The sequence below is a fragment of the Cyprinus carpio genome, chromosome B5 (assembly GCF_018340385.1).
Source record: "Cyprinus carpio isolate SPL01 chromosome B5, ASM1834038v1, whole genome shotgun sequence".
Taxonomy (NCBI): domain Eukaryota; kingdom Metazoa; phylum Chordata; class Actinopteri; order Cypriniformes; family Cyprinidae; genus Cyprinus; species Cyprinus carpio.
Window position 1 is genome coordinate 7,562,902 of NC_056601.1, and position 27,969 is coordinate 7,590,870.

The 27,969-nt window shown below is 36.3% G+C and overlaps 1 protein-coding gene across 1 annotated transcript in view; it reads right to left on the reverse strand.

Annotated features, from left to right (window-relative positions):
• Positions 1–27,969, reverse strand: part of whrnb (whirlin b) — a 58,937-nt gene that overhangs the window by 8,056 nt on the left and 22,912 nt on the right. The window contains exons 2-7 of the mRNA XM_042724018.1: positions 23,850–24,068; positions 20,321–20,446; positions 13,730–13,938; positions 10,859–10,898; positions 488–691; positions 84–293 (exon numbers count right to left, since the gene is read on the reverse strand). Coding sequence (XP_042579952.1) covers positions 84–293; positions 488–691; positions 10,859–10,898; positions 13,730–13,938; positions 20,321–20,446; positions 23,850–24,068 — 1,008 coding nt within the window. The remainder of the gene's footprint in view (positions 1–83; positions 294–487; positions 692–10,858; positions 10,899–13,729; positions 13,939–20,320; positions 20,447–23,849; positions 24,069–27,969) is intronic.

A 27,969-nucleotide genomic window follows, 5' to 3' on the forward strand; every position in this document is an offset into this window, starting at 1 on the left:
TAGCAGAGTGATATCTGTCCACCAGTGCATACTAATATTCACAGCACTGCATTACGCCAGTTGATGCTCGCACATCCACGTGCCTTGTTGTAGCCGGGGACTGCAGTGGTCAGCTGGCAGGCAGCAGGAATGTGGCCCTCTGCATGGGTGACGCAGATAGAGTCAGGGTGCAGGAGGCCCAGGCCTCCGTGCCGAGCTCTCCATGCTTCCATCTCGCGATGTAACACCTGCCCGTCGAATCGCTCCAGATCCTGCGGGGCGATCAGAGTCCGCACCTCAGCCAGCAAGGACAGCTGGGGAGCAGGAACAGCCAAGAGATCATTAAAAGAAACACCTGAAATCATCCAAAATATGATACATTTTTCATTTGAATAGAATGCTGCTAACCATCAAATAAAGAGTTTTCAGTGACATTTTGCATTACATTGCAAACATGCATTATGGATTGTTATCAATTGTCCTGAGATTTTTTGTTCAGTCATTTCACCTTGGCATGTGTATTGAAGAGTTCAAACAGGGCCATGGCCAGAGGCTCTACCCCGATATGTGCGCGCTGGTACTCTTGAATGTAATAGCTCATGGTTTGTCTCTCTGTCTCTGTCAGAAGCATGTATGCCTGCTCCTCCAGTGAGCTCCAGGCTCCTGCGCGTACCGCTCCGACCGCTGGCACAACACCTTTACAACAGATTGACTGCAAAAGAGAGAAAATAAAACAAAAGGGGGTGTGTCTACAGTACAATGTTGTACAGGCATGTAAAATCTCTTATGTTTGCATCATAGATGGCTTCGTTTGTTTGACTTGTAATCATATCCTTTCATATGTATCCTTCATTCCATCTCAGAACAACACACATCAGAGTTTTGTTACAAAATTAACTAATTCATGCATAATCAGGCATGTTTATTTATAATCATTGGGATTATAGTTTTTATTATTAATTAATAGCTTTTATTTTTTTATTTTGCACTTTCATTTTAAGTTTAGTTCAAATTGAAATATGTTCAATTTTTCCGGGAGTTTTTTTTTGTTTTTTTTTTTGTTTTTTTTTTTTAGTTTTAGTTAACTAAAATAACCCTGTTTTGAAAAAAAAAATGTTTTAATAAATTATTTAATGACTTATTAAGATACATACTTGCCACCACGTACTGGTGGTTTTAGTTTCAAAATCATATTTTAGTTTTATTATATATTTGTATTATTTATTATTATATATATTTTAATTCATATATCAATATCCAATATTTTATTTAGAAAACTGTTATTCTAGTTATTTTCATATTTTAAATTAATTTTTCATTTTAATTTTAGTTAAAGTTTTAGTAATTTTGTTGTGTGTTTGTCACTTTTATTGCTTTTTTTCAAAATTTTATAAAAAAAACTGTTTTTTAGTTATTTTAATAACTTTTGAAATATAATAATTTTAATAATATAATAATTTTTGAATTAGTTTTTCTTTTTAATTTTAATTTTAATTAAAGTTTTAGTAATTTGTTGTGTGTCATTTTTATTGGTTACTGTTTTTTTTAAGTCTATAATTCAATAATTATTATTCTGAGGTTAGTTATTTCAGTATTAGTAAGTTACTAAATAAAAAAAATGCTGCTTTATCTTTCTAGCTGAATTTAATAATATTTCAAGTAACAATTTTGGGGGTTTTTAGTTTTAGGTAACTATAAGAACCCTGAAACAGTCTCACAGTGTTTTTTATTATAGGCAATTTTGACTTCTACTCACAAATAAGCATGTTAGTCACTAAATGTTTGCTTGTTAAGCTCACATGATTTTTTTTTAGATCATTTTGAATTATGTTATGGTGTCCTGGAAGCCCGTCAGAAACCCTTAGGAGATATTTCGTATTAAAACGCTACCTTTGAAGTCTGGGAAAGCAGCTAGCTTCAGTTTCGGATACAGCCAATGTTACTCATTTATTTTCATAAATGAAAATAAGCAAATAGTGGCATGTAGTGCTATAGTGGCATAAAATAGTTGTGCAATCATTAGTCACACCATGTAGTTGATATGAACTGATGTAATGTGCGTGTTTAGGTCAGTGTGTGGGCAGCAGGCACTCATGGGAAAGAGAGAACAGCAGCTGCAGGACTGCATCGCTGAGACCACACCAGCCAGCCATGTCTAATATGTAATGCTACATACCCTAGGGTAACAAACTCTCTCTCACTCTTTCTCTCTCTCTCTCTCATTCAGTCGTGCACCTTCTCTTTGAAAACATGCCCTTTCTCTGCTTACTACTTTTAGACATTCTCCTTAATCAAACCTACATCACAATAATTCCAATCTCTGTCAACAAGCTTCCTCTCTCTCTCCTCTTCCTGCCTCCATCCAATTCGCTCCACATCTCCCAGTGCTGCTATTGCTATAAAAAACAACAAACTCTGAAACACTATGCATTGTATATCTATGCCCCCCGGTGTCTAGCTGGTGACTTACTGAGAAAAATAAAATCATCAAGTAAGAAAATACAAACCTTCAAAAGTTCAGCATGAGAGAAAATATGGACAGATCCGCAGAGCAGTGGGTTGTAACCTAAAAATGGGTCTGATATGGTCTCAGACAACAGCACAAAAACAATACTAAATGCATCTAATTATATAATCACACATATAGTTATCAACTTCTAAAAGGGAGGTGAAAATGCTTCACATATCTTTTGTTGCTGACATTAATGGTTGTGCATCCAATTTAACCTTGATCCAGACTTCATCAAATACAGCTTCATTTGCCAGGAGGATGAATATGGTTGTGTTCACCGCAATTTATTTTGTGCAGTGAACTACTGGCTCCTGGGAACCATCATAACTCATAAAACTATGATAATTAAATCATTTTGAAAACATGTTGACTTTAAGTTTTCAATTAAAGTCAGTTCATCATTGATGTCATCGGCTCAGTTCAATTCAAATAATATCTGTGCAAGTCGTTAAGGAAAACCATGTAGCAAATTAGCTCAAAATGGAAATGTATATAAATAATTACAATTAATTATGATTAATTACAATTATTTATATCAGTTGCCAGTAGTAACTGTAGCAGAATTAAATTGCCATCAACTAATCTGTTCGTCCAGCGAACATTCAGTGTAAGTTCATATCAACTCTAAGAAAGGATATTTTCTTGGCCACAGAAAATATCTTTCCTACAGTAATAATGCATCAGAGCATGTAGCTGGATCAATCCTAAAGGGACATTATTCACATGCAGGACCAGAAACTCAAGTAATTCGTGCACAAAAGTTTTATTAACTAAATGCTAACACACATAACTACACTAAACAAAAAAAAACATACAGTCACTCATACATCGAGAAAGGGGAAATGAGACTTAATGGATGAAACCATCAGGAAAACTAGAGAATGAAGCTATGAAAAGAGTCAGTTAACCACCTGAGTAAAACCATCAGCGCCGTTTTACAATGGGGTCTATAGCTTATACTAAACCTCTGTTTCGTTTAGTTAAATGTACTATACTTGCATTGCCTTGGTCATTGACGAGTGTCCGGATGCATTCTCAGATGAAAGCCTTGATGGTTTCAAGGTTTGGACTTGCGATCACGTTCTTCTGGGTTTGAAGTGTGATGAACTCCAACAATGTTCTGACTCGGTGGTGATTGGGAATTTCTTCCCAGGTGAAAATTGAAAAGAGAAGAGCGCGGAGCTCGAGAGACATCAGCTGAAATCCTTGGTGAATGGGAAGACAAGGACACAGCCCAGTGCTAAACTTAGTGGGTTCAGAAGAGTTCTCGCTCAGCATCCGCATCCTCTTAGGATCTAAATGTACCACAGAATGAGCTGTATCGAGGCCTGCCAGGTGCGGCTGTGTCAGGTCTGGGACTTAGCAACCAGAAGATGGGAAGGCAATCAGAGGCTAGTGCAGAGACTAAAAAGCGAGGCGGGTCATTGAAGTGAGGCCTTTTAAGTTCTGTGGAAGTCACAAGTCTCGAGGGTCAAAGAGCCAATGGTGACTTGCACTTCTGGAGGGAAAAATTTACAACTCTTTGTCTCTGAACATGGTAATTTACATATGTAATTGGATTGGATGTTGATGCAAAGACTACTAAAGATTCTTAGAACACTAATATGTTGCATGGGTATAAATATATAATATACACTCTCAATAAGATCATCCGAAGACGAATACATAGAGACCAAACATGGTATAGATGAGTTTACATTAACTAGTGATCTATCAGAAGAATGCATAAAACAGTATACAATACACAAGACCATAAACAAGGAGGAAGTAATCATACACAAAGACCTGGGGATATGCATGAAAGGAAAGTCAGAGAAAAAAAGGTCTATGAATTAATGAAAGAAGTCATTTCCTATAGCAGTATGTGTCTGTTTTAGAGAGAATTAAGTAGGGAGGAAGATTCTCTCTACGTACTTTTAGGTCTTAAAGTTTATCTGATCTGGCTGAGGTCTCCTGGCCTGGAGATCGTTCACAGACATACAGGCACAGAGTCTGGGTTTGGGTGAGGGATCTGTGATTGTTTGTTAATCTAATGAACAATTGTGTGTCTGATTGGTCTAAATGCTACAACCATTTGAAAAGATCTTACTCTATGCTGCCTAAAACAGCACATTAAATGGAATATTCACAATTATATATAAATACACATCATCAAGAGTAAGAGTCAACAAGCCACAAGAATAAAAAAAAAAGTTTCTTGAGAACCAAATCAGATATTACTAAGATTTCTAAAGGATCATGTATCACTGGTGAAGACTGGACTGGTCTTGATGAGCATAAGACACTTAAAACTTGGGAACAGGAGTATTGTATGTGCTATAAATTAATTAAAGTGATATGAAATAGAAAGAGAAGACATCAGAGAATGAGAATGTGACAGATAGAGAAGAGACCAGTTTGCTGTGACAAGCGTTGTGGTTTGCTTATGAAATCAATACTTTTTTTTATTCAGTTGCATCTGTCCTTGAGTGCTCCCATTTGAAGAAAAACAGGAGCATCTTTTCCTTCCTCAAGGACTTACTATTATATTTCTCTGCTTGCACATAGTCAGTGGTACAAACTTCTTCAGACCAATTCATGATTAGACTTAAATTATTCAGTAAGAAATGTGTATCACTGTAACACAGACTATTTTATTCAACTGTCTCTTGCCTCTTTTCAGTGTTCTATGCAGTGATGATGCATGTTTTCAGCCTGCTATATAAATAACAGAGAATAGTTAGTTATTAGTTGTAAGGTAGAGTGCTTATGTTGACAGTTTATTAGAGTACCTCACATCTGGGGCCTCGTTCATAAAATGCACATTTGAACTTAGTTAAAAAAAAACTTCCACACTTTTCACATTTCATTAAGATGCATAACCATTTTCAACTAATATTAATAATCAGAAGAATAGTTTCTTGAGTACCAAATAAATAAGAATGATTTCTGAAGGATCATATGACACTGAAATTCAGCTTTGCATCACAGAAATAAATTACATTTAATTTTTTTGGATCAAATAAATGCAACCTTGATGAGAAACTTTCAAAGACACAAGAAATCTTACTTCAAACTTTTAAATGGTAGTGTAGATATACTGTACAGACTTTTTATAAATCGTTCAAAGGAACATTTGGGAAATTATCAAACATTCACATGTAGGTGTTTTATGTACATCTTATGAAGCCTTGAGTCCAGAAGTTTGAACTGTGCCCAGGGGAAAAAATTTAATTTGCAATAAAATCTTAATAGCTTGCACAAATAGATTATCATACAGCAGATTTTAAACATTCATATCAGCCAAAAAATCTAATTTTACATGAAGGACAGTAGCAGGTTACATTTGGCACTCTGGTTCGCACTTTATCTCAAAGAGCCTAGACTGATGATGCCAGGAGTCTGGAAAGGACCATCCATCCCTCATTACTGCCTGCATTCCTGGGTATTGCTGATCCACAGCCCTGATCACTAAAACTGTCCCTTGGCGTTCCACTGTGCCAGACTTAATCAATAACCTGGGATAAGAGTCTCTGCCAATTTAACTCTCAAGTTTATACGCACATACACAAGCACCCTACTGACAGACTCGGCCCCCACAACAAACATGCCACCATGACTACTGCTGAACTGAGAAATTTCTAGCTGTTTTTCCAAGTATGAAGAGTCATAGTGATTTTACAGGATGAATTGTACATTACAATGACAATGACTATGGATGCTGTTGTCACAAGGTCTGACTTTTTTTATTGAAATTAGTTATGACTCAGAGCTGGATACAGGACTGAGAGGTCAAGAACAGGAATATGAGACAGACCCTCTCTGTCATGATAATGTGATGATTACATTAGACAATCAAAGAGTCTATAACTCTTTGATTGTCGTGGGGAAGTCGTGGCCTAATGGTTAGAGAGTCGGACTCGCAATCCAAGGGTTGTGAGTTCGAGTCTCGGGCCGGCAGGAATTGTAGGTGGGGGGAGTGCATGTACAGCGTTCTCTCCACCCTCAATACCACGACTGAGTTCCCCTTGAGCAAGGCACCGAACCCCTAACTGCTCCCCGGGCGCCGCAGCATAAATGGCTGCCCACTGCTCCGGGTGTGTGTTCACGGTGTGTGTGTTTGTTGTTGTGTGTGTGTGCTTTTTTTGGTTTGTAAGAGGAGAGCGAGTTCCGAGTATGGGTCCCCATACTTGGCTGTATGTCACGTCACTTTCACTTTTAAAAATATGTGGGAGTGACAGACAAAGAAAGAGACGCTGTTCTCTGTAAAACATTATATTAATTCGTAAAGAAGCAGATCAATCAATCCAGTTTTTTTATGCACACTCCAAAAATCACAAACATACACAATACCATTTAAAAGTTTGGGGTCAATACAATTTTGAAGTTTTTTAAAAGATGTCACTTATGCTCAGCAAGGCTCCATTTATTTTGCAGCATTTACAAAAATGCAGTCAAAACGGCAATATTGTGAAATAGCCTGTTTTTCAATTTAAAAACACTTTTTTCTATATGAATATGTTGTGCCTAATTCAAACCGGTTTACAGTTTGAACTGGTATATCACCCAATACTACAGTAAACCTACTGACAAAGACAGAGAGAGGGAGACTGGCACTCTGGGCACACAATAGTGTTCAACCAGGTGTAATCTGAGTGACCTACATAAGTCCCACTGAAGTGGTTTGCTCAGGCTTGCTAAAGCTCTGATTCTTCAGGCTACACATGATGGACAGCTTGTATTGTATCTGTTCTGTCAAGCTTTCTAGAAGGACAAGGCCCTCTCGTCCACTCGCCAAATGATGGAAGATTTAAGTTCATTCCAACAAAATAAAAGCATGCCAAGCCCTAGGTGCAGGGGACAGGAGGGGATTGCAGCAGGCAGCCCAGCCTAAAGCAGCATGTTTGGGACTGAGAGGGGTTATTCGGGTGCGACCAAACAAGCTAAACAAACAGCTTAAGGTTACTGAGACAAAATACAATTTGAGACCAACAACCATAGAAAAGGTCTGATGGTCCCTGAACCAATCACTCCCCTTGTCTCCTGTAAGTTCAGCTTTATGCTCCAGAAAATAATGTCAAAACAATTCTCTAACTCAACCTTAAATGTGACAAAGCATAACTATGTTGACTCTAAACCCCCATAGCTTATAGTTGCCGCCATTTGCCTTTTTAGCACAAAGATTAACAACAAATTAGCAAATAAATTATTGCTTAATTTATGTTTCAGCATTGATCACGACATGCATTTTACTGTCTTCATTCAAATGTAATTGTGTAAGCCTAAAGCAGTTCTGACTGTAATCGTCTGAGTAACGATGAATTAGTATGCCTTGTCTCCAATCCACAATTATGAACTAGCTGATTACTGTGAGAGGAAACACAGTGGCTGCTCCGGATAAATCGATGGCTTAATTTGAGAAAAGCTTTTAATCTACATTTATCTGAAAAACATCATGGGTTTAAAAATTGTTTGCCATGCAACATTAGAAAAACAATTTATTTACATAGTTAACAGTGTGCATGAGTCAGAGCAGCGGCTTAGTGGTTAGTGAGGGTGCTCTGACACCATGAGCCATAGTGCTTGAGGTTAAAGTTCAAAATCGGTTCTCTATTCTTGTCCTGACAATATAACACTGCACATTTTTGATGTGATATGCTAGTAACTCTCTGGCTTGATAGTGAATTGCAGGATTAATATGAATACAGTAAAACCTCTAAAAGCACATATTAAAAAACATCTTTCTACTAATGTCTTCAAAAATCTTAGGGATATACCAGAATACAAAAGCTACAGAAAATAACTGCTCATATGACACAGTTAACGGGATCATTCACACAAATATGAAAATTGTATCATCGCTATGGCCACTAAAGCTATTTGGTTACCAACATTGTTCAAATATCTTTTGTGTTCCACAGACGAAATGAAGTCACACAAGTTTGGAATGACATATTTCAAATTTTAGCCAACTTTCTCCCCCTCACAATTCTGCATGTGCATGCAGTCAAGTCACACATCTAAAAATTTTGAAAAAGTCAGGATTGCAAGATGTAAAGTTTTTTTTTTCATGGAGGAAATAAGCTTCTACATAAAGGTGAATAAATAATGATTTTATTTTTAGGTGAACTGTCTCTTTAAAGCCATCGAACAGGCTCCCTACAGCTTTTTGACCAAGGTAAAAATACTGGTTAAAAAATACTAAATAATGAAATACATTCAGCAGAGCATGGCCAGAAAAAAATTATATTCATTAAATAATTTGCCATGACTACCTCCAAGATTTAACAATAATTGTTAATACTGTAGGGTATCAGGGTGAATCAGACCATTTAAGATTTGATCAGATTGGTGTTGAACAACCCAAAGAGCCAAATTCCACAAAGAGGCCCAAGATAACAAAACAATGTCATAAATCTGACCACGATACCCTGGCGCCACGAGTCTGAAGTGAGCCTAACAAACTAGCAGCTTTGAGCAGCTCACAGCATTAAAACAAAAGAACACTTATTGATAGTTCCAACTCAGGGAGGAGATTGTCAAATTTGGGGCAAGTAACCCAGATTAATGGTCTAAGACAGCATATCATGACCATCACGTGAGGAAAATCATTAGTAGAGACTGCGTTGGGTGGTTTCCGCCCACCTAGAAGACAAAGACCAGACTGAGATTCCTTCTAAACGCTTTTTGACCTTTGATCTTCACAAAGAACATGTCCTCACATTCACAGAATGGCACAGAAACTGCCTTTATGTGTATATATGCACCAAAATGATGCTAAAAGGACTTATGAGCAACTTTCACTTCTACGCATAACTCTATATCACGTATGTAACCCACACATTTGACTATCATATCCTAGTCACTTATTGTGTGTTTATTTGTAATAACTAGGATTACATTCATGTTGGGTATGTACGTATGAGTTTGAATTTTTTATGCTTTAAACATTTCTATGAATCAGTATTTTGTAAAATGTATTATATTCTTGTTATAGAAATCATGCCCAAAATATACTCTGCAACAGCGGGAAAATTCGGACCATGTGACTGATAAGATAACTTGTTGATTTATGTATAGGGAGGAGAAACAGCAATACCCCAAGCTAAGACAATGTCTAATTGGTCAAGTCACTGCTTGGGATGTGTCCAACAGCTTGGTTTAAATACTCAGCACACCTTCAAATTATGGTTTTTGCCTTGTCTGCTTTTGGCCATTGCTTTTACCCAGGTCTCTTGACTGACACGTCTATTTCTCGGCTGCAGATAGCTCATACCCCTATATGTTTATAATACTACTTCAGTGAAGATCCTTGTCAATACAGTAGGTCACCTTAAACATAAATGGGTTTCAGAAATCCTGCACTTGTGCCAAAGTCCTCTGACAGGTCTTGGAATACGCAGAATGGCAAATGGAACAGAAGACTGTTACAAGAGAAAGTAAGGACACACAAGTGCTTGCCATCAAATCCATAATCATTTCTGGTAAAGAAAGCAATTCACTTCAAAAGCTCATTTTTGGAGTGGAACACTGAACTAAGTAAGTGACAAGCACACAAAAAGTGTCACATGCAGCAATTTCCCTGTCGCTTTCTCTTCCACAGGGTCCTTTAACCATTCTTTAGTCACCCTGGATAAAATATAACTCCAACCTTGTGGATAAACATCATGTGTGCTCCACAGCTCAGAGAAGGCCACTCAAACCCTAAGAGAGCTTTGATTTGCCCAGCAGGATGCAAGTGTTCCTCCCTGTCTTCAGCAGATGAGAGACGCTTCACACAATCAGTGCAGTTTGATGTCTCCCAGCTCAGAGCTGTCCTTTGCACTCAGTAATAGAGTGATGTGAGTGAGTTAGGCAGAGATCACAACCTTAAAGCTGTGCAAAGACAATCCTTTAACAACCATCAGATAAAACCTCCAAAGACAATAGACCGTGCCATGTATGGCAGACACCGTTAGCAGCCATAGGCACCACACACACACACACACACACACACACACACACACACACACACACACACACACACACACACACACACACACACACACACACACACACACACACACACACACACACACACAGTGTGTTTACTCTGAGATAACAGTGTTTATTCAATTTGCACACTAAAAAGCTTGATTGCTTTGATCTGTGGGTAGACACCAAAGGAATATGATGTGGAACCAATACATTCCTATTTTCAATATCACACTGATTTCAATATCACACTGACCTTAATATCAGGTTTTTGTATTCTTATTTCTCAGACTCATTACTTGGAAGGAAAACCATTAAATAGCATATTAAATAGAACATTAACCCTGGATGCTTGAATAAAATGTGAACAATTCAAACAGGTTTGTATATGTAAATTGCATTGTTGTACCTTACCTTTCCTGAACTTCCTGCTCCGACATCAACAGGCAGAACACTGTTAGGAGAAATAGAGATTTTGTCAAGTAAAATGGAATGAATAAAATGAATAGTGCATAAACTAACAATTTTGTACATTGTGCCTTACTTAATATTTGATTTCCATATCATACAGTGCGCTCTTGTAGTGAAGCTGACTTACTTATATAGTGTATACAAAAGAAAGTAATCAAAATTCATCTTAGTAGACAAGACTAATGAAGCATGGAACTAAAAGGCACCTTGCCGGATATCCAGGGGAGCACTTTAGAAATGAGCACACCCTCCAGAGATCCCAATCTTCCCATTTCCATTTGGGCCATTGAGAGAGCAATAGAGACGAGATCCCTGCTGTGAGCCATAGTGCTACTGTCATCCCACTAGCATGTCATATTTCAACCATCACTGCCTATAAGGCACGTCATCTAACAATAGCATCTGCATCTAGCTTTAAAATCATCGCACTGCTGTATTTAGAAACTCTCTTTCAGACCCACTATCTGTATGACTAGATTCACTGACCTGAGAATAATTTAGTAAAAGAGTGAGACCACATCTGAATTTCAGAGGAAATCTTAATATTGCATCTTAATATTGCATAAAGTGGAGCTATTACAGTAATGGAAAGAAATTAATTAATTTTCCAAATAATTGTATAATGTGACCCTGGACCACAAAACCAGTTATAAGGGTCAATTTTTCGAAATTTAGATTTATACATCATTTGAAAGCTGAATAAATAAGCTTTTGATGTATGGTTTGTTAGGATAGGGCAATATTTGGCCGAGATACAACTATTTGAAAATATGGAATCTGGGAGTGCAAAAAAATCCAAATATTGAGAAAATCGCCTTTCAAGTTGTCCAAACGAAGCTCTTTGCAATGCATATTAGGGATGTAATGATTAACAGCGAGCCGGTTGAAAATTGATTCAAATATGTGACGATTCAAATCGGTTGAGATGTTAAGCAAATCGTGATTCAGTTAGGGGTAGGAGTTTATATGAAGGCATGTCTGAGGGGAACTTGCTGTCTTTGGAAAAGTTTAAATGGTATTTTTTTATTTTATTTTCATCTTGCCTCTGTATAATGCATATTAAAGTTCACAAGTGCAGCACTGCTTTGTTTACTGCAGAAACCAAGGAAACGCTTTAAGCCCCACCTGCTGGCAGAAAGTGAATCTTCGTCTCATTCAGCTCGTCTGCTGCTTCTGTTTTTGCTTCAAATTTAATCTAATTTAGATTAAAACTGCTCATGTTGCATGTATGCAGCATCTTTGTTTGGATCATGATTAAAATGCAGTGGTTGCCTCTAATTTCAAATGGAAAGAGCACCGACTAAGCCTTATTTTGTTTACATGAAGATATTTATTTTATTTGTGTTACTTATTTATTTGATTTGGGGCTTGTTTTAAAATTTCAATTTAGTTTTGTTATTTACATTTACATTATATTTAGATTTTGTCATTTACCAGACGCTTTTATCCAAAGCAACTTACAAATGAGGACAATAGAAGCAATCAAAACCAACAAAAGAGCAATAATATGCAAGTGCTATATTAGTATATCATTATAGTGTTATATTTCAATTTCACAAAGAAACATGCAGCATTTTGTCCAAGCAATAATAAAAGGACACATTTAATTGAATTTGTCTCAAATCTCATTTTGTTAAAAAAAAAATCGTGAATCAAATCGAATCGTGAGTTGAGTGAATCGTTACATCCATAATGCATATTACTAATCAAAAATGAAGTTTTGATATATTTACGATAGGAAATTTATAAAATATCTTCATGGAACATGATCATTACTTAATATCCTAATGATTTTTGGCATAAAAGAAAAATCTATAATTTTGACCCATACAATGTATTTTTATTACACCCATATCCCAGTGACTTAAGACTTGTTATGTGGGGGTCCAGGGTCACAAATTACATCAGGTAAAGGATCATTAAACATTGTAAGATCTAATTATTTTATTTTATAATCACCTATTAAAATGAGTGACTTAAAGCAGATTTCAGCATGCAGAAGCAAATGGTCTCACTGATTGTTATTTTACCTCCTGACATGCAATCACAAATTGAGACCTTTTTCCACCAAGCATACTGTATATTACAGCACTTTATTTTTTTTTTAAAGTCTGTTTATTGAAATGTAATAAAATATATCAGTAATACAACAATATTGTAGTTACATCTTTTTTACATATGAAAGGGGGAAAAAACAAAAAACAACAACAAAAAAATGTTATTAAATTTCTAACAAAAATAAGGTGAAAGAAAGAGAAGAGAGGAAATCTAAGGAAATCAAAGGTTTTGGCATATAAAGGCAAGAAAAATCCTGTTCTTTTGGATATCTAAATGGTTCTTCCTAGAACGGCACAAGATTAAATGGGTAAATTCCTGAGAAAATCAAGTTATCTCACATGTCCCTTTTAAAGTTGCAGAAGAGCTTTCAATACATTCTTACAAAAGCACATATTATATTATATTATATTATATTATATTATATTATATTATATTATATTATAGCTCTCTACTCTCATTTTATGTCAACAATTGTCTCATTTACAGTATGTCTGTCTTCCTGTTTGGGAGAAACTGAAGAAGTTCATATTGTACCTGTACATAACGTGTGGCTCTGTGGCTCTATCAAAACATGGCACTTTTTCAGCCCAAACAGCCTGACACAGCAACAGTGTAATAGTTTGCAAATCCATTTGGTGATAAAATTCCATTTTGGTGGTATGAATGACAAACTTTAAATGAATCACAACTAAGAACCTGAACTTTGAAAGAAAGAGCTCAGGTGAGAACTCCAGCTCTCTAAAAGAAAAGCTTTACCTCTGGGTGTTGCTATTGGCCGAGCTCTCAGCGATCTGTGCGCTGGGAATCCATTTGGTCTCATCCACCACAGTTCGTGCGTGAGGCAGCCGCCCCACATCCTTTATGGTCATCAGCATGTGGCGGGAATTCTTCAAGATCTGCACGGCCTCGTCATGAGAAATGCTCCGGAAGCTACGTCCATTGACCTCCAGAATCTGATCCCCTACCTACAAAGATGGAGACAGAGAGACACTCCAAATGAGACAAAATGAAATGCAACACTGCCTGGCACAATAGCGCAGGGCCCATGAACCACAGGAACCTGTTTGAAAGAGCTGCCAGCAATTTTACACGTAGAGATTTCAATTACGGCTGATAAATTATGAACAAGCTGTCCCTTCAGTGTGATTTGTACATGAAATCATTTAATCTGTATTGCCAGAGCAATTGCAAAGTGTGGCAGATAGACAGTTATGAATATCATCTGTCCCGTTTCCAAATTCCCTCAGTAACAGACTGACAGGAAGTGAGGGAGTAGACAATGAAGAGAAAGAGGAGCATTCACTGGAAATTATTCAGTTACAAGCTACAAATAAAAGAGCTCAATCTGTTCTCATTAAACCTACTCAGCCATGGCTGAATATTGGTGTGTTCTGCAAATCAATATAATGAACATAATTCATGAAAAACTCTCTAAAGCAGTTCAGCACAGTGGGACAACAATCAGTGACTATAACACTGTTGTTTTACTGTGTCTAAACCATCTCGCATCTTAATATCTCATGTTATGAATCCATTAAAGGGATAGTTTACGCAAATGTTGAAATTCTATCATTATGTACTTACCCTCATGTCACTGCAAACATCAAAGAGTCTATTGTTTTACAGTATATTTCATGTATTTCGAGGGTGCAATGTATTAAAACTCATCCTGACTTTTTTCATCTAGTCTATAAAATAAATACCCTGCCGGCTTTTGTCTAAGCAAGACAAATTCTAAATTAGGGATGGATGTTCTGTGAAATGATAGAAGGAGAAAGAACCAAACAGAAAGGCCCAGGATTTTTACAGTGAGGAGGAAACTGCAGACTGTAAACCAGTGTTCAAATTGAAGAGGAGATTTTCCCCCTTTTAGACCCTCCTTAAAAAAAGACCTTGGATATTGCTGTTCCTTTCACTGGAAAAAAATAATAATAGTAATTATTGACATAACATGATTTTTGTTTGCCCAACATTTCTTCGATCACTGGTGCAAACCAAACCTTTTCCATTCCTCCTTTTGTTCTCCTCAGCAAAGGAGAAATAATAAAGAGAGATTAGTTATCGATGTGTGTCTATTTCTTCCTCTCTGTGCAAACGTTCTTCATGCAGTGGAGTCAGCAGCCAGAACGCACTATAACTCACTGGTGTAGAGAGAGAGGAATAGTGAAAGAAAGACAGAGCGAGAGAGCGAGAGAGGGTGATTTAAAGCTGCAGGAACTCAAGGATCCTTCATTTACTCACAGAAGGGAAACCGATGGCATTTTTCTACCAACCTTTCTTCACCTTTATCACACTCTCCAACGCTCACTGCGCTCTGCATCCCTCTATTCTTTCCTGACTACTCCTCCACCCTCTGCACCATTACACCATTTTCTCCACCACTCTGTCATCCCTCCATCCCACTCTCCTCTAATAGCCCTCTACATGACTATATACTTTATTAATCCTTTGGGGACAATCAACACTAACATTAAACATGTAGCACACAAATGTATGAAAGCAAATGCAATATTGTTAAACAGCTGAGAGGGCAAAACATTAAAATAAACACAATGAGACATGTATAACCTGTTCGTGCATTACCAGAATGGACTTAGTCTGTTAACAGCACAAAAATATGACAAGAGTGCAATGAAATGTTAACTATACACACCCTGTGTGCATTAAAATGTATTTAGACACAAGCCAAATTAAATTAAAAAATAACAATAATAATTATTATTAATAATAACAATTATTAATAATAATATATCTTACACCAGCTTAAGTTCTGCTTTAGAATACTGTTTAGAGACTACATCACTAATCAAACATTAAACAGTCACACTTATTATAACAAAGCATAAACTCTTTTTAAAACACAAAAAGAATAGAAAATAATTAAAATGTATATAATTATTATAAATCTGGTACATCAGCTACTGTATATGAACGTACTATATACATCCACTGACAACTGCATTAAATAAGTTGGATAAAATTACAAAAATGTCTTATAAAATGCAACAATTCAGAGATTTTTCCAAGGCCAGTCTATGTGTTATATATTATAAAGCAACCATGTGTCCATTAAAATCAAACAAGCTTAATCTGGCTTCATCCTCCTTTGTGTACTCTAATAAATCCCTATACACAAATGGGATTTTTATGTGTGACTTATTATGAGAGTATGGGTCTGTCCCAAATCAAGACTGAAACACCTTAAGGAGCAATAACTATGTTGGACTATAGACATGACCCATATAAGCTCTTGAAAGGCTTCTCACTAGGTCATTTTGTAGCTCTATTTTCATCCTCGGCCGCCTCTGGCTATCTCTTTGTGTTCTCCAGGTGGGTCTAGATGAAACAAATATAAAAGACTCAGACTAAGTTATTATACCGCAGGCAGGCTTCAGGCCCACTCCTTAAATATACAAACACACTGCTTGGGCCTTGCAAATCCATCTGTCAGCTATAGTTGCACCGGACACCGGCAGTGGTGAGGCACAGATAAATGTGTCTGATGGACGTCCGCCACAGATCCAGGTGAGCCCAGCTCATCTCCGAGGGGAACGGACATTAATTAGGCCCAGTGTTGAGCTACGCAGATGGGACAGATGCCGAGCCATCAGTCAGTTTTACCTCCAGCGCTGCTGAAAGTTTAATCTACATGGCTCTGAGTTCAGCAGACAGGAAAAGGGTTTTTGGGAAATAGTGGGGGTGGCTGCTTGAAGGGAAATGCGGTTCAGAAGAAAGGAATTATGGAATGAGTTCAAAGGCCAGGCATTTTGCCAGAAGCTCTAACTAAAAAAGAGCTAGTAGGAGGATCCAAAACTTTGTGCAAAATGTGGTCTTCACTGAGGAACACTGCTTTGTACTCCACACACACAAATATATTATAGGCAAGGATGCAAATATACAAGCAAGGATTCATTAAATTGATCAAAAAATATTCTATTTAAAAAAAATGCTGTTCTGTAATTTCTAATCATCAAAGAATCCTGAAAAAAAGTATCATGGTTTCCACTAAAACATTAAGGAACAACTGTTTTCAACAATGTTGATAATAAGAATATTACTTGAGCACCTTATCAGCAAATCAGCCACCATGTGAATAAACTACAGTTTAAAATATATTAAAATGGAAAACAGTTATTATTAATTGTAGTCATATTTCACAATATTGTGTTTTTTACTGTATCAAATAAATAGCTAAGCATTTTTCTAAAAGTGGGTAGAAAAAAAGATGTGCTTTCAACACAAGTAATGATTTTTCTCCAGGACAGTGACAAAATAAAAGAAAATAGTGGCATTTGCTTGAGGACAGTGACAATATAAAATCTTATTATTTACATTTTAAAAACAACATGTTGCCTTTGTAATATCAAGCTAAATATATTTTTTCAAACAGTAAAATGGGTGTTTGTCCATGAAAATATATATAAATCATCATTGTACTGCAAGTCACGTAAATTCCACATAGTTTAACACACTTGCCCAATAAACCTTTTTATTAAGAGACAAGAAACATTTGCCTCTAATTCTCATAGCTTTTGAAATTTTAATTAAGCATATCGTTCATGGTAAATGTGTCTAGCATCCTTTCATTGCTTATTCAGTTCTGTTTCAAGTGTCTATAAGAAAGAGTTTTTCAGTGGTCTAGACATATTGAGAGTAGACTGGTGTTTAGAGGAGTTCTTGAGAGGAACCTCTGGTCCACTGATGAGATGTTCATTGAAGAAGCACTAAAACCCAAACAATTATAGAGAGAGCAAAATGAAAAGCCTCTCCAAAAAAGCAAGCAGTCAATCTTTCATCTCCTCATTGCAAGCACCGCTCTCCATTAGAGCGGTACGGCAACAGTTGTGCGTCCAACAAAACACTGCTGAGCTAAGTAGATTTATGTGTTCTTGTAATACGGTAAGGTTCAAATATATCGTAAGGAAAGACTCATAATTATTGGGGCTGATAATTGCAATATGCTATTAAATGGACAAAAGTGGGACCTTTTCCCAGTCATTTCTGGGAAAGCTGCAATATGGAGGTAGAAATTTCAGTAACATTCATAGTATGTGGTATACTGTAAGTGCAGGTGTATATGCAAGGTTTTTTGTATGTCTAGGTTATGCAAGGGCTCTTTTTGTATAAGCTGACAATATCAGCATAAAAGTGGTTTTGACCTTTCATAAGTCATATAATAATTATCACAAACAATTGTTCTCCTACCTCACTGTCTGCTGCCTGCAAGGTAGACCTTCTTTAAAGTAGATACATCTATTAAAGTTGAGGCACAGCAGGTACTGAACACACTGTACCTTACACTGTACAGTATACACTGAATGCAATGCAAGTAACTTCAGATAAATGTATTGCATAAATGTTACATAAATGTTATGTTTCCAGTGTGGAATGAGGCGCCTCCCCTCTACTTGTTACAATAAAAAATAGCAATACATAGTATATATTGGTAAACAGTACACATACTGTAGCATATTCCAGTATATTTCATATATAGCCATTTATACTGTGTACAAATGGTAAAATAGACAGTAAAATATTATGCTATTATTCAATATTATAAAGATAAACATACTGCTTACAAAATAAAATAAGCTAGTTTTTATACTGCACTGATCATGAAAGCAGAATGAAACCATAATGACAGCAGTAAGATATATATACTATTACAACTGATAATAATAACAATAATACGCTATATGGGGATCCATAGACCTGATTTTAAAAACTCTGATCTAGAGATAAAGCAACAGCTCAAAAATACAGTACAAACCACTTGCATCTATCCTGAGCTGTGAAGTTAGAGACAGCGGACAGGGAAAACATCTCCAGCAATACATTTTGAGCTATTAAGAGCACTCCAAAAGAAATTGGGCACTGGTAAAACATTTACCAAGCCTATAATACAATGAAATATCAGAGTACATGTAATTGTTGAATGGCTATTAATGGAGAAAGATGCTCTCTACAGCCAAATGGTGTAGCTGCAGCATCTACCACCAAAGCTGCAGCTAACACCAAACAGCCATTCTACCCAACCAAACCTTGACTCTGTTGGTCTATAGATGTGTTACCTAGGCTAACCATCTCTCCTCCCTTTCCAAAATGTTCACATTTCTGTGTTCAGATGAGTGATTCTTGTCATTTCAGTGCAGATGCACCAGATCTTCTAACACTGCCATCCTGATCCAGAATACATTCTACAAAACCATCTCAATGTTGTGTTGTCTCACTATCCTGCCAAATTATGATATGAAATGTCTGACTTTTTATCACCAGCACAAGTAAACACCAGCCCTGACATGAGACGATTACAAATCAACCCTTTTGTTAATATTTTTCCCATGCAGCAAGGCAGCAAGAATACAAATGAATGATTGTGGACATGCAGAAGCACGGAGCTGAATTACCAAAAAGGTGACGTAAAATATTTATCTGTCTCTGGTGGGGCAGAGGTAGCTGCTGAAGCCCAATCACTGAATAACTCAAGCACATAAGGTTACAAAGAGAGACAGAGCATAAGGAAGAAGATTATATCATGTGAAATAAACAAAAAAAAACACACACAAAGAGTTGATTATTACGCACAAAACAGTTCATCTCAACAGATTAAAGCAGACTGATGCTATGATGAAGACTGAGGCTTGTGATATTTTCCAAAAAGCCTACCCAGCCCATTCTCCGGCTGAATGGAGAAAGAGGAAACATCTTTCATCTTTCTGTGCATGGATTGTTGCCAAAATGTAAAGAGCTCGCTCAATCTTTTATGTGGCCAGCTTTGGATTTAGTGCCGCTTTGTTTCTACATCTTCCTGTTTGGCAGAGGCCACCTCAACCAATATACTCACACCACAAATTTAACTAGACACACTAAATGCAGTCATGCTGAATCCCAGCAACACTTTTGGCCACTTGCAGCTTTACAAAAAAGTACAATCAGATGTCAACATGTCTGAAACAATTTGTGTTTGTCTTAAGCGAACAGATGAAGAATACTTCCAGTCAAAACACAATGACTTGCAGTTTCAAACATGATTAACTTTCCTGTCAAATGTCAGGTGGCATGTAAATTTTGCAGCCAGTAAATGAGCTGTTTTCAACGACATCATTATTGATGAATCACTGACTGACTGAATCTCTGATGGACTGATGACTTCTAGCAACCTTACTGCAAATCACTGCACACTGCTCCCATCCAAAAAAGATTTAGACTGAAATAAGGACTTGTCTCAAGCAACTGACTAGAGTCTGAGTCCAGGCACAAATAATTTTATTAAAGTCAAAGTAGGCTCTCAAATAGTCTAATATATGCATAGTTAGTTTCTCATATTTGTGACTCAAGATATTTTACCTTTAGTCCGCTGTACTCTGCAGCAGACCCTCGGTCCACTCCGGTGATATAAATGCCCAGAGCATACTCAGCACCTCCACGGATCATCAAACCCAGAGATCGCCCATCATCCAGTGAGATATTCACCTGGGGAGAGAACACGCACATTTGTATATTATCATGCTCATCTCACTTGTTTATGTATTCACTAACAAGTCTTCACAACAGCACAACTCCTAAAGCAATCTAACAGTACACGTCCGATTCATTCTCTAGCTGAACAATAGGCTCCCAGGGGAAACTTTGGGATTGACAGCTAAGAAAGAGTTGAAAGTGTCAAAAAGTTCAACTTTATACAAATGAGAGGAAAAACAGCTGAGACGTCTGCCACAAGTGATTCAAAACCTGCCGATAATGCTGGAGTTATTGTTGAATTCAATGCATAAATCACAGCTACATGTTTCTAGATTCATCTTAGATTCCAAACTCAGCTTTTCACTCTTTCATTGACACTAGATTATGGCTGCATTAACTAATGTATAATTCAGGCTGTATGTCTAATTTAAATATTTTTTCTTCACTGTTTTCCATCTGTAATCTATTGTTATTAGATACATGTATTAGTTTTATTAACTTTAGACACTTTCGGTCATGTTGAAAAGTCTTGTAAAACGCTTTTTACAATGTTACTTATATATTTATTTTCACTAACAATGTCCACTTGTGAATATAGAGGTATGTCTGGAAAAGTCAACATTTTTTTTTTAAACATTTTAATTATCTTCTGAAATAACAAGTACATAAATTAAATAAATATGTCATTTATGGGGCATTGTGTTTAACAGCATTTGTGTGTGTGTGTGTGTGTGTGTGTGTGTGTGGAAATTTATGGAATAATATAGCCAACTCATTTATCTTGCTATGGGTAATTGTATAGCTGCCATTTTAATAAATAGACAGAATTAAGGAATATTTTTACACATTTTGCATAATTTGACAAATTCTAAGTTATGGTAGTTTAATGTGACCTTCATACAATGTAAAAAAAAAAAAGTTTAAACCTGGAACATGAGTGAATTGAACAGACTCCTCTTACAATGACTGCATATTGAAATCATTTACAGTACATACTAAATATAGACAGACTGCTGCACATTTTACAGGCACAGCTTCAAAGTAGCAGATATCCAGAACTTTAATTGGACACGTATGACACAGTGGACTATTGGTTAGTGGGTGGGATATTTACCCCCTAGCTGAGACTGTGGTTGCACACTTCATTTCGCTCATTATTTATGGACACCCCATTACTAAAGGAAAATGCTGAGGCAATGAAGAGGAGGTGACTATAAATTGACTCACCCACCCATCAGGATTCTATTGATGTTCGACCTGAATTAAATACCAATAAGATTCAAGTCTGGAATGCAGCACAACCAACCACTGCAGCATCTAAACCCTGATGAACATTTACCAACAAATCAATTAAAGCTGTGTTTATCACCTCTCTACGGGCTTGAATGTGGGTTTGAGGTAATTATGTTTCATCAGTTCTCATTTGTCTTACATCGTTTCATACTAAAACAATGAACAGATTCCCAGAATCCAGATATGATTCTCCTGAGCATTATTCAGACTATCTGTGAGGGTACATTCTGTGTCTGTTTGTAGATAATGAAGCAGCCCCATTATGACCTCTTACAGAGTCATGCACATTTCACAGTCCCTAATAGTTTTGTCTGATTGGTTATATTGATGTAATGTACTGCTTATTGGCAGGATCTACAAAGAATTCAAAGTGTCTCATGACCTTAAATGTAAGCTCTGCAGACAGCACTAAAATACTAATACTATTAAACACAAATGTACATGTGAAGGCACAATTCAGTACACAAACATCCTTATTCATTCCTCATGCATTACACATAGTGTGATAAATGGGTAATATGGATTTGGCTTGTTCATCTGAACTCAGATGATAGTTCAAATGGGTCATATCAATCACACTGACATAGAGAGCATTTCAGGTGAGCTGGGCCCAAAGCGTGCCTGAAATACTCTTTCAGCAGCCCCACATCCAAGCCAAAACAGCACAGACCCCTGCTAAAGAATCTCTGCAGCTAACATGCTCCACTGCTTCCATCCAAAACAAATAGATCACTGTCAGTGCTTGTAATTAGGGCTACCTTGAATGATCCATAATCAAATCTGAAGAAACAAACAGTTTTTGTTGCTGTATTAACCATTGTCTGGAGTTTAGACAGTTATTATGAGTTAAAATCTCAGTTTGAGTTTATGGCATTATATGTTTTGCAAGTGGTTTTATATGCAGTTGAAGGAATAGTTCACCCAAAAATGAAAATTTTGTAATCATTTACTCACCCTCATGTCATTTCAAACCTATATAAGTTTCTTTCTTTTGTTGAACACAAAATAAGATTTTTTTGTAGAATTCTGAAGAGAACCAAACAGTTGGTGTCCCCATTGACTTCCATATAAGGGAAAGAAATACTATAGAATTCAATGGGAACCATCAACTGTTTGATTACCAGCATTCTTCAAAATATCTTCTTTCATGTTCAGCATAAAAAAGAAACTCATACAGGTTTGGAACAACGTGAGGGTGAGTAATTTTTTTTTTTACAAATATTTTATTTAAAAGGGTCCTATTATGCTTTTTCACTTTTTGAATTTTAGTCAGTGTGTAGTGTGTGTGTCATCTACAATGAACGGCTCGTTTGGACTACAGCGTTGTTTTCCTGGTTTTGTGATGTCACAAAGTGGCCCACTAGAATATCATTAAAATAATTCCCGCCTATGGAAATCTATTTGGCTAGTAGTACACCCCAAAACAAAATCAAGACTTTGTAAAAGAGCATAATAACCCCTTTAATATTATTATTAAATATACATAAAATATATCTCCCTAACAATATCAGTATTTAGCCGGGTTTAAATAGCTGTGATTTTTCTCCACCCTTGGTTGTTTTGTTTTTTTAACCTATTTTCTCTTCTCTGGCTCAGTGCAGTGAGAATTACACATATGTGATGCCACATGGCCAAAAATTCTTCCATATGGAAAGGAACCTTAAGATATGCAATATAAACCTCTCATGATACATTTTTTAATTTGTGAGTCACTGACAGATGTTGTATTTAGTGCATTTAGTGGCAACTGTTTAGGACCTTGTTGGCAGTGATTGGTGCCTGCTGTCCTTTGGGCGTTTTTAGCTGAAGACGCAGAATATGGGATGAAGGTATGAGAGGGCATAGCGGGGAAAGTTGATGAATGTCTGTGTATGTGTGTTAATGCATCTACAGAGAAAAAAAAACCCTGCAGAGCTGGTTTGCAGTTAGCAGAGAGGAATCACTGAGGCATTACAGTCATTTCTACACTCGTTAGAGCTGTCATTTTAAATATGAATAAACTGAGTGACACAACACGTAGAGGGAAAAGCCACAGATGTTTAGCACTTTACAACATCACCCTGAATTTTAAATTGCTTACATTCCACTCAATCTGTCAACATGAGCGCTTGTTTACACTCACCTTCTTCTCAGCACCCTCGTGCCGAATGTGGGTGTGGCCAAGTTGCTGGATTTCCAAATGTCTTCCTCCTGAGCCATGCTGCTCCAGCAAGTCTGGTGGTGGGGACACACTGCGGCCCTGAGGGTCCACCCATGTGTACACATGATTGGTCACGTAACCACCTGGGATCCGTCCCATAGAACAGACCGACATAGAGAGCTTCTTAGAGCCTTTCAATACCTGTGAAGGGAAAACAGATGGATGAGGACAAGAAAGGAGGGAACAAGAAGAGGAGTGAAGAGGAAAGAACAAATAAAGGATTGTCTCTCTCTCAAAGTTATTTCTGTTTCTTCATATACACGTAGAAGTCTTAAATCTTGTCCCAATTAATCTAATTTATCAAATGTAACTGTGATAAATGTGACCCTGGACTACAAAACCAGTCTTAAGTGTCAATTTTTTTAAATTGAGATTTATATATCTGAAAGCTGAATAAATAAGCTTTTGTTACGATAGGACAATATTTGGCCAAGATACAACTATATGAAGATCTGGAATCTGGAATCTGGGGGTTCAAAAAAATCAAAATACTGAGAAAATCGCCTTTAAATAGGGGTGGGCGATATGGAAAAAATATCATATAACGATTTTTTTTTTTTTTTTTTTGAGATATCACAGTTTTATCACGATTCTTTTTCATGTTGGTTTTACTATTTTGCAAGTTGTCTGAGCATTACAGCCAAACTAATTTCCCTTTTATAAAGACAAAGCCTTTCAAGGTAACAAAAAAAAAGAATGGCAGAAATTTAGGCCAAAGAGGGTGAAGATAAAAATCTTTGTTCTTATTTTTAATAACAAAGATAAAAGAATGACAAAGATACACATTACAACTACACATAATATACAAATAAAACAAGCAGTGCTTTATTTTCAGGTACAATAGGTGTATTTAGCAGGAGCATTCTAGAAATTGAATGAATAAATATACAAATAAAACGCTATATAAACTGATTCCTAAAGCAACTGTATTAAATGTCTTCAGTCAAGAGCAGTGAGTGATTTTTCTCTTTGTGCTTTGTTGTTTCATTAACGTTAAAGGAATAGTTCACCCAAAAATAAAAATTCTGTCAGCTGTCTGTCAATTCTGTCATAGTGTTTTATTTTTATACCACTATTTACTCACTCAAAAGTTGTTTTAAACCTGAATGAGTTTCTTTCTTCTGCTGAACATATACACTATTCTGAGGAACGTGGAAAACCAAACAGTTGCTGGTCCACAGTGACTTCCATAGTATTTTTTTACTACTATTAAATTCAATGTGGACCAGTAGCTGTTTGGTTACCCACATTCTTCAAAATATCTTCTTTTGTGTTCAGCACAAGAAAGAAATTAATACAGGTTTGGGACAACGTGACAGTGAGTAAATAATGACAGAAATGAAATTTTAGGGTGAACTATCCCTAAAGACAGTCGACTTCATGTTTTGCAATAGGCCTACTGTCCCTTTAAGACCTGCACGCATCTAATATACAGGAACGTGTATGTTTTTCTCTCAGCTGTTTACTTTCATTTTAGACATAACCAACTGAGTCTACATATAAACTTTGTGTGTTTTGACAGTATTAGCGCAAAAGATAACTTAGTTCAATAATCAAGCGCTGTTTGACAGGCTTTAGCGTGTGCGCTTCGGGTGTATGCGGTGCTCAGAAAAAGCACAGGTCAGACCAGCGCGCCAATGAAGCATTTAAAAGCACATGCAAACAATGAGAGAGTACCTCCTGTGAGAGTAACTCTACCACTGAGTTAACACTGATGTGAATGCATGTGGCATTGTACAGTATATGACGGAGGCGCCACAACTGCAGCTGATAGAATGTGCGCTGTAGCACGATACTACGATATTTCTTCAAAAGCAGATTGTGGAGACATTTTTAGCATCCAAGATCAAAAATTATCATTTCGCACACCTCCACCTTTAAAGTTGTCCAAAATAAGTTCTTAGCAATGCATATAACTAATCAAAAATTAAGTTTTGATATATTTACGGTAGGAAATTTACAAAATGTCTTCATGGAACATGATCTTTACTTAATATCCTAATGACTTTTGGCATAAAAGAAAAATGAATAATTTTGACCCATACAATGTTTTTTTTGGCTATTGCTACAATATACCCCAGCGACTTAAGACTGGTTTTGTGGTCCAGGGCCACAAATATGATAAATATATAATGTAAATAACATAAACATTAGATGAAAAACTTACATTTAAATAGAGATGATAAATGTTACTTTGGCAACTAACTGAACTAATGACTAATAACTAATAACTAAAATTATTGAAAAATTATAAAAATGCAGGAATAATATATATATATATATATATATATATATATATATATAGTAATATAATATAATATATATACTAGTGGTGTAACGATACACAAATTCATATTGAATTACGAGGCTTTCAATTCGGAAAGCATTACAAACCGAACGATTCGTTGAACTAATTCTATTATATTTGGAAAACAGCTTAAAGTGTGTGAAATATAATGTTCTGAGTGCCACTGCACTCAACAAGCCAGCCCAAACGACATAACAGGCAACGTGCTGTCTGCCCAGTGATAACCTCCCCTTGCTGGGATGTGTCGAAAGACGATGGTCTTGTATCGACGATAGCCAGAGATATTGTCAAAAACATCAATTATTGGCAATATTAAGAGGATTTGGCATTTCCAATTAATGTAGGTCTGTTACATTCTTATTTTTATTAGGCCTATTATTATTATGAAGTTACTTTTATTATTAATTTAAAATTACAATTAATTTGCCCCACAATACTAGCCTACCACATAACTAGCACGCAGCGAGTATAACAAAAGAGGCTATTTACTCCTCATTTATCATGTTGTAAAAAAGGTTTAAAACAGGTCTGTTATACAATGAATTATAGATCTATAATTAAAATATTTACACTGCAGTCATCAATAAAAATCAATGAAATAAAAAGCTTTATTTACCCTATTTCAAACACCGACTTTCAAAAACAACCTGTTTAACACGGAATACGTTATATCGTCCCAGTACGGTGGCATCCATTTAATAATCTGAATTAAAATTATAATTTACACTCAATATGTTATAATTACATACTGATTTTGTGTTTTATAATGTTCTACAATACAAGGTCCAGATAATTGCCACTCTTTGAAATAAGTAGTATAAATGGCAGAAAATCCTGCTTTTTTAACATAGTGTAAATAGAATCTATAGTTATTTGCACTTAGTGTAAATAGCATATTGCTAAGAAAATACTGCCATTTTCACTTAGTGTAAATAGCATCTAACTAAGATTAATAAATGCTGTAGAAGTGTTGTTCATTCTTTGTTCATGTTATTTCTGATGTATGTAGTATTTTTTTAATTTGTTTTACTGTTATTAGTTGCACAGTGTGATATATTTCCTCCAGTTGTGTACTTACAATATCTCAAAAGTCTCCAAAGATTTTTTATTTCAGAGAAAGTCCGATTTTAAATAACTGGCCGTCCCGGAAAAAATATGTCGCCTCTCAGTGACGCAATGTCCGCTCTATACTTTTGTTTCCGGTGTAGGACCATGTGATGTTCCACCACACCGGAATATCACATGGTCAAATGCGGAAGTGGTGGTTATGTTATAGCCGTGCGTATGGTTTGGTTGTCGTTGTTATGGATCACGATAACTCTTTGGCGAGTATTGAAGTGCCAGTAAAACGTAAGTTATATTGCTCTTTGTATTAAGGTAAGGATTTTTATCACGTGTGGTGACCGAGATTATGGCAGGACAATTAAATACATCGGATATGTGTTGTTAAAAATATATTTAGTCATTACTTGCAAATGTTCGTTCAAATTTTACTTTTAGAACGATTGGTTTGAGCACGTTAAACAACACGGCATTAACCATAAACACGTAACACTGCACAACATTAACCCAAACAAATCATTTAACAAATAGCTGTAAGTTGTAACGGGATAATATAGTATAACATTTCACGTTCCTTGCAGTTCATTAATTATGATGACATAAAATAATATGATCATATATACAGGTAATACAAAAAACGAATAAATGACCTCATCCGTGATCATGATTCGT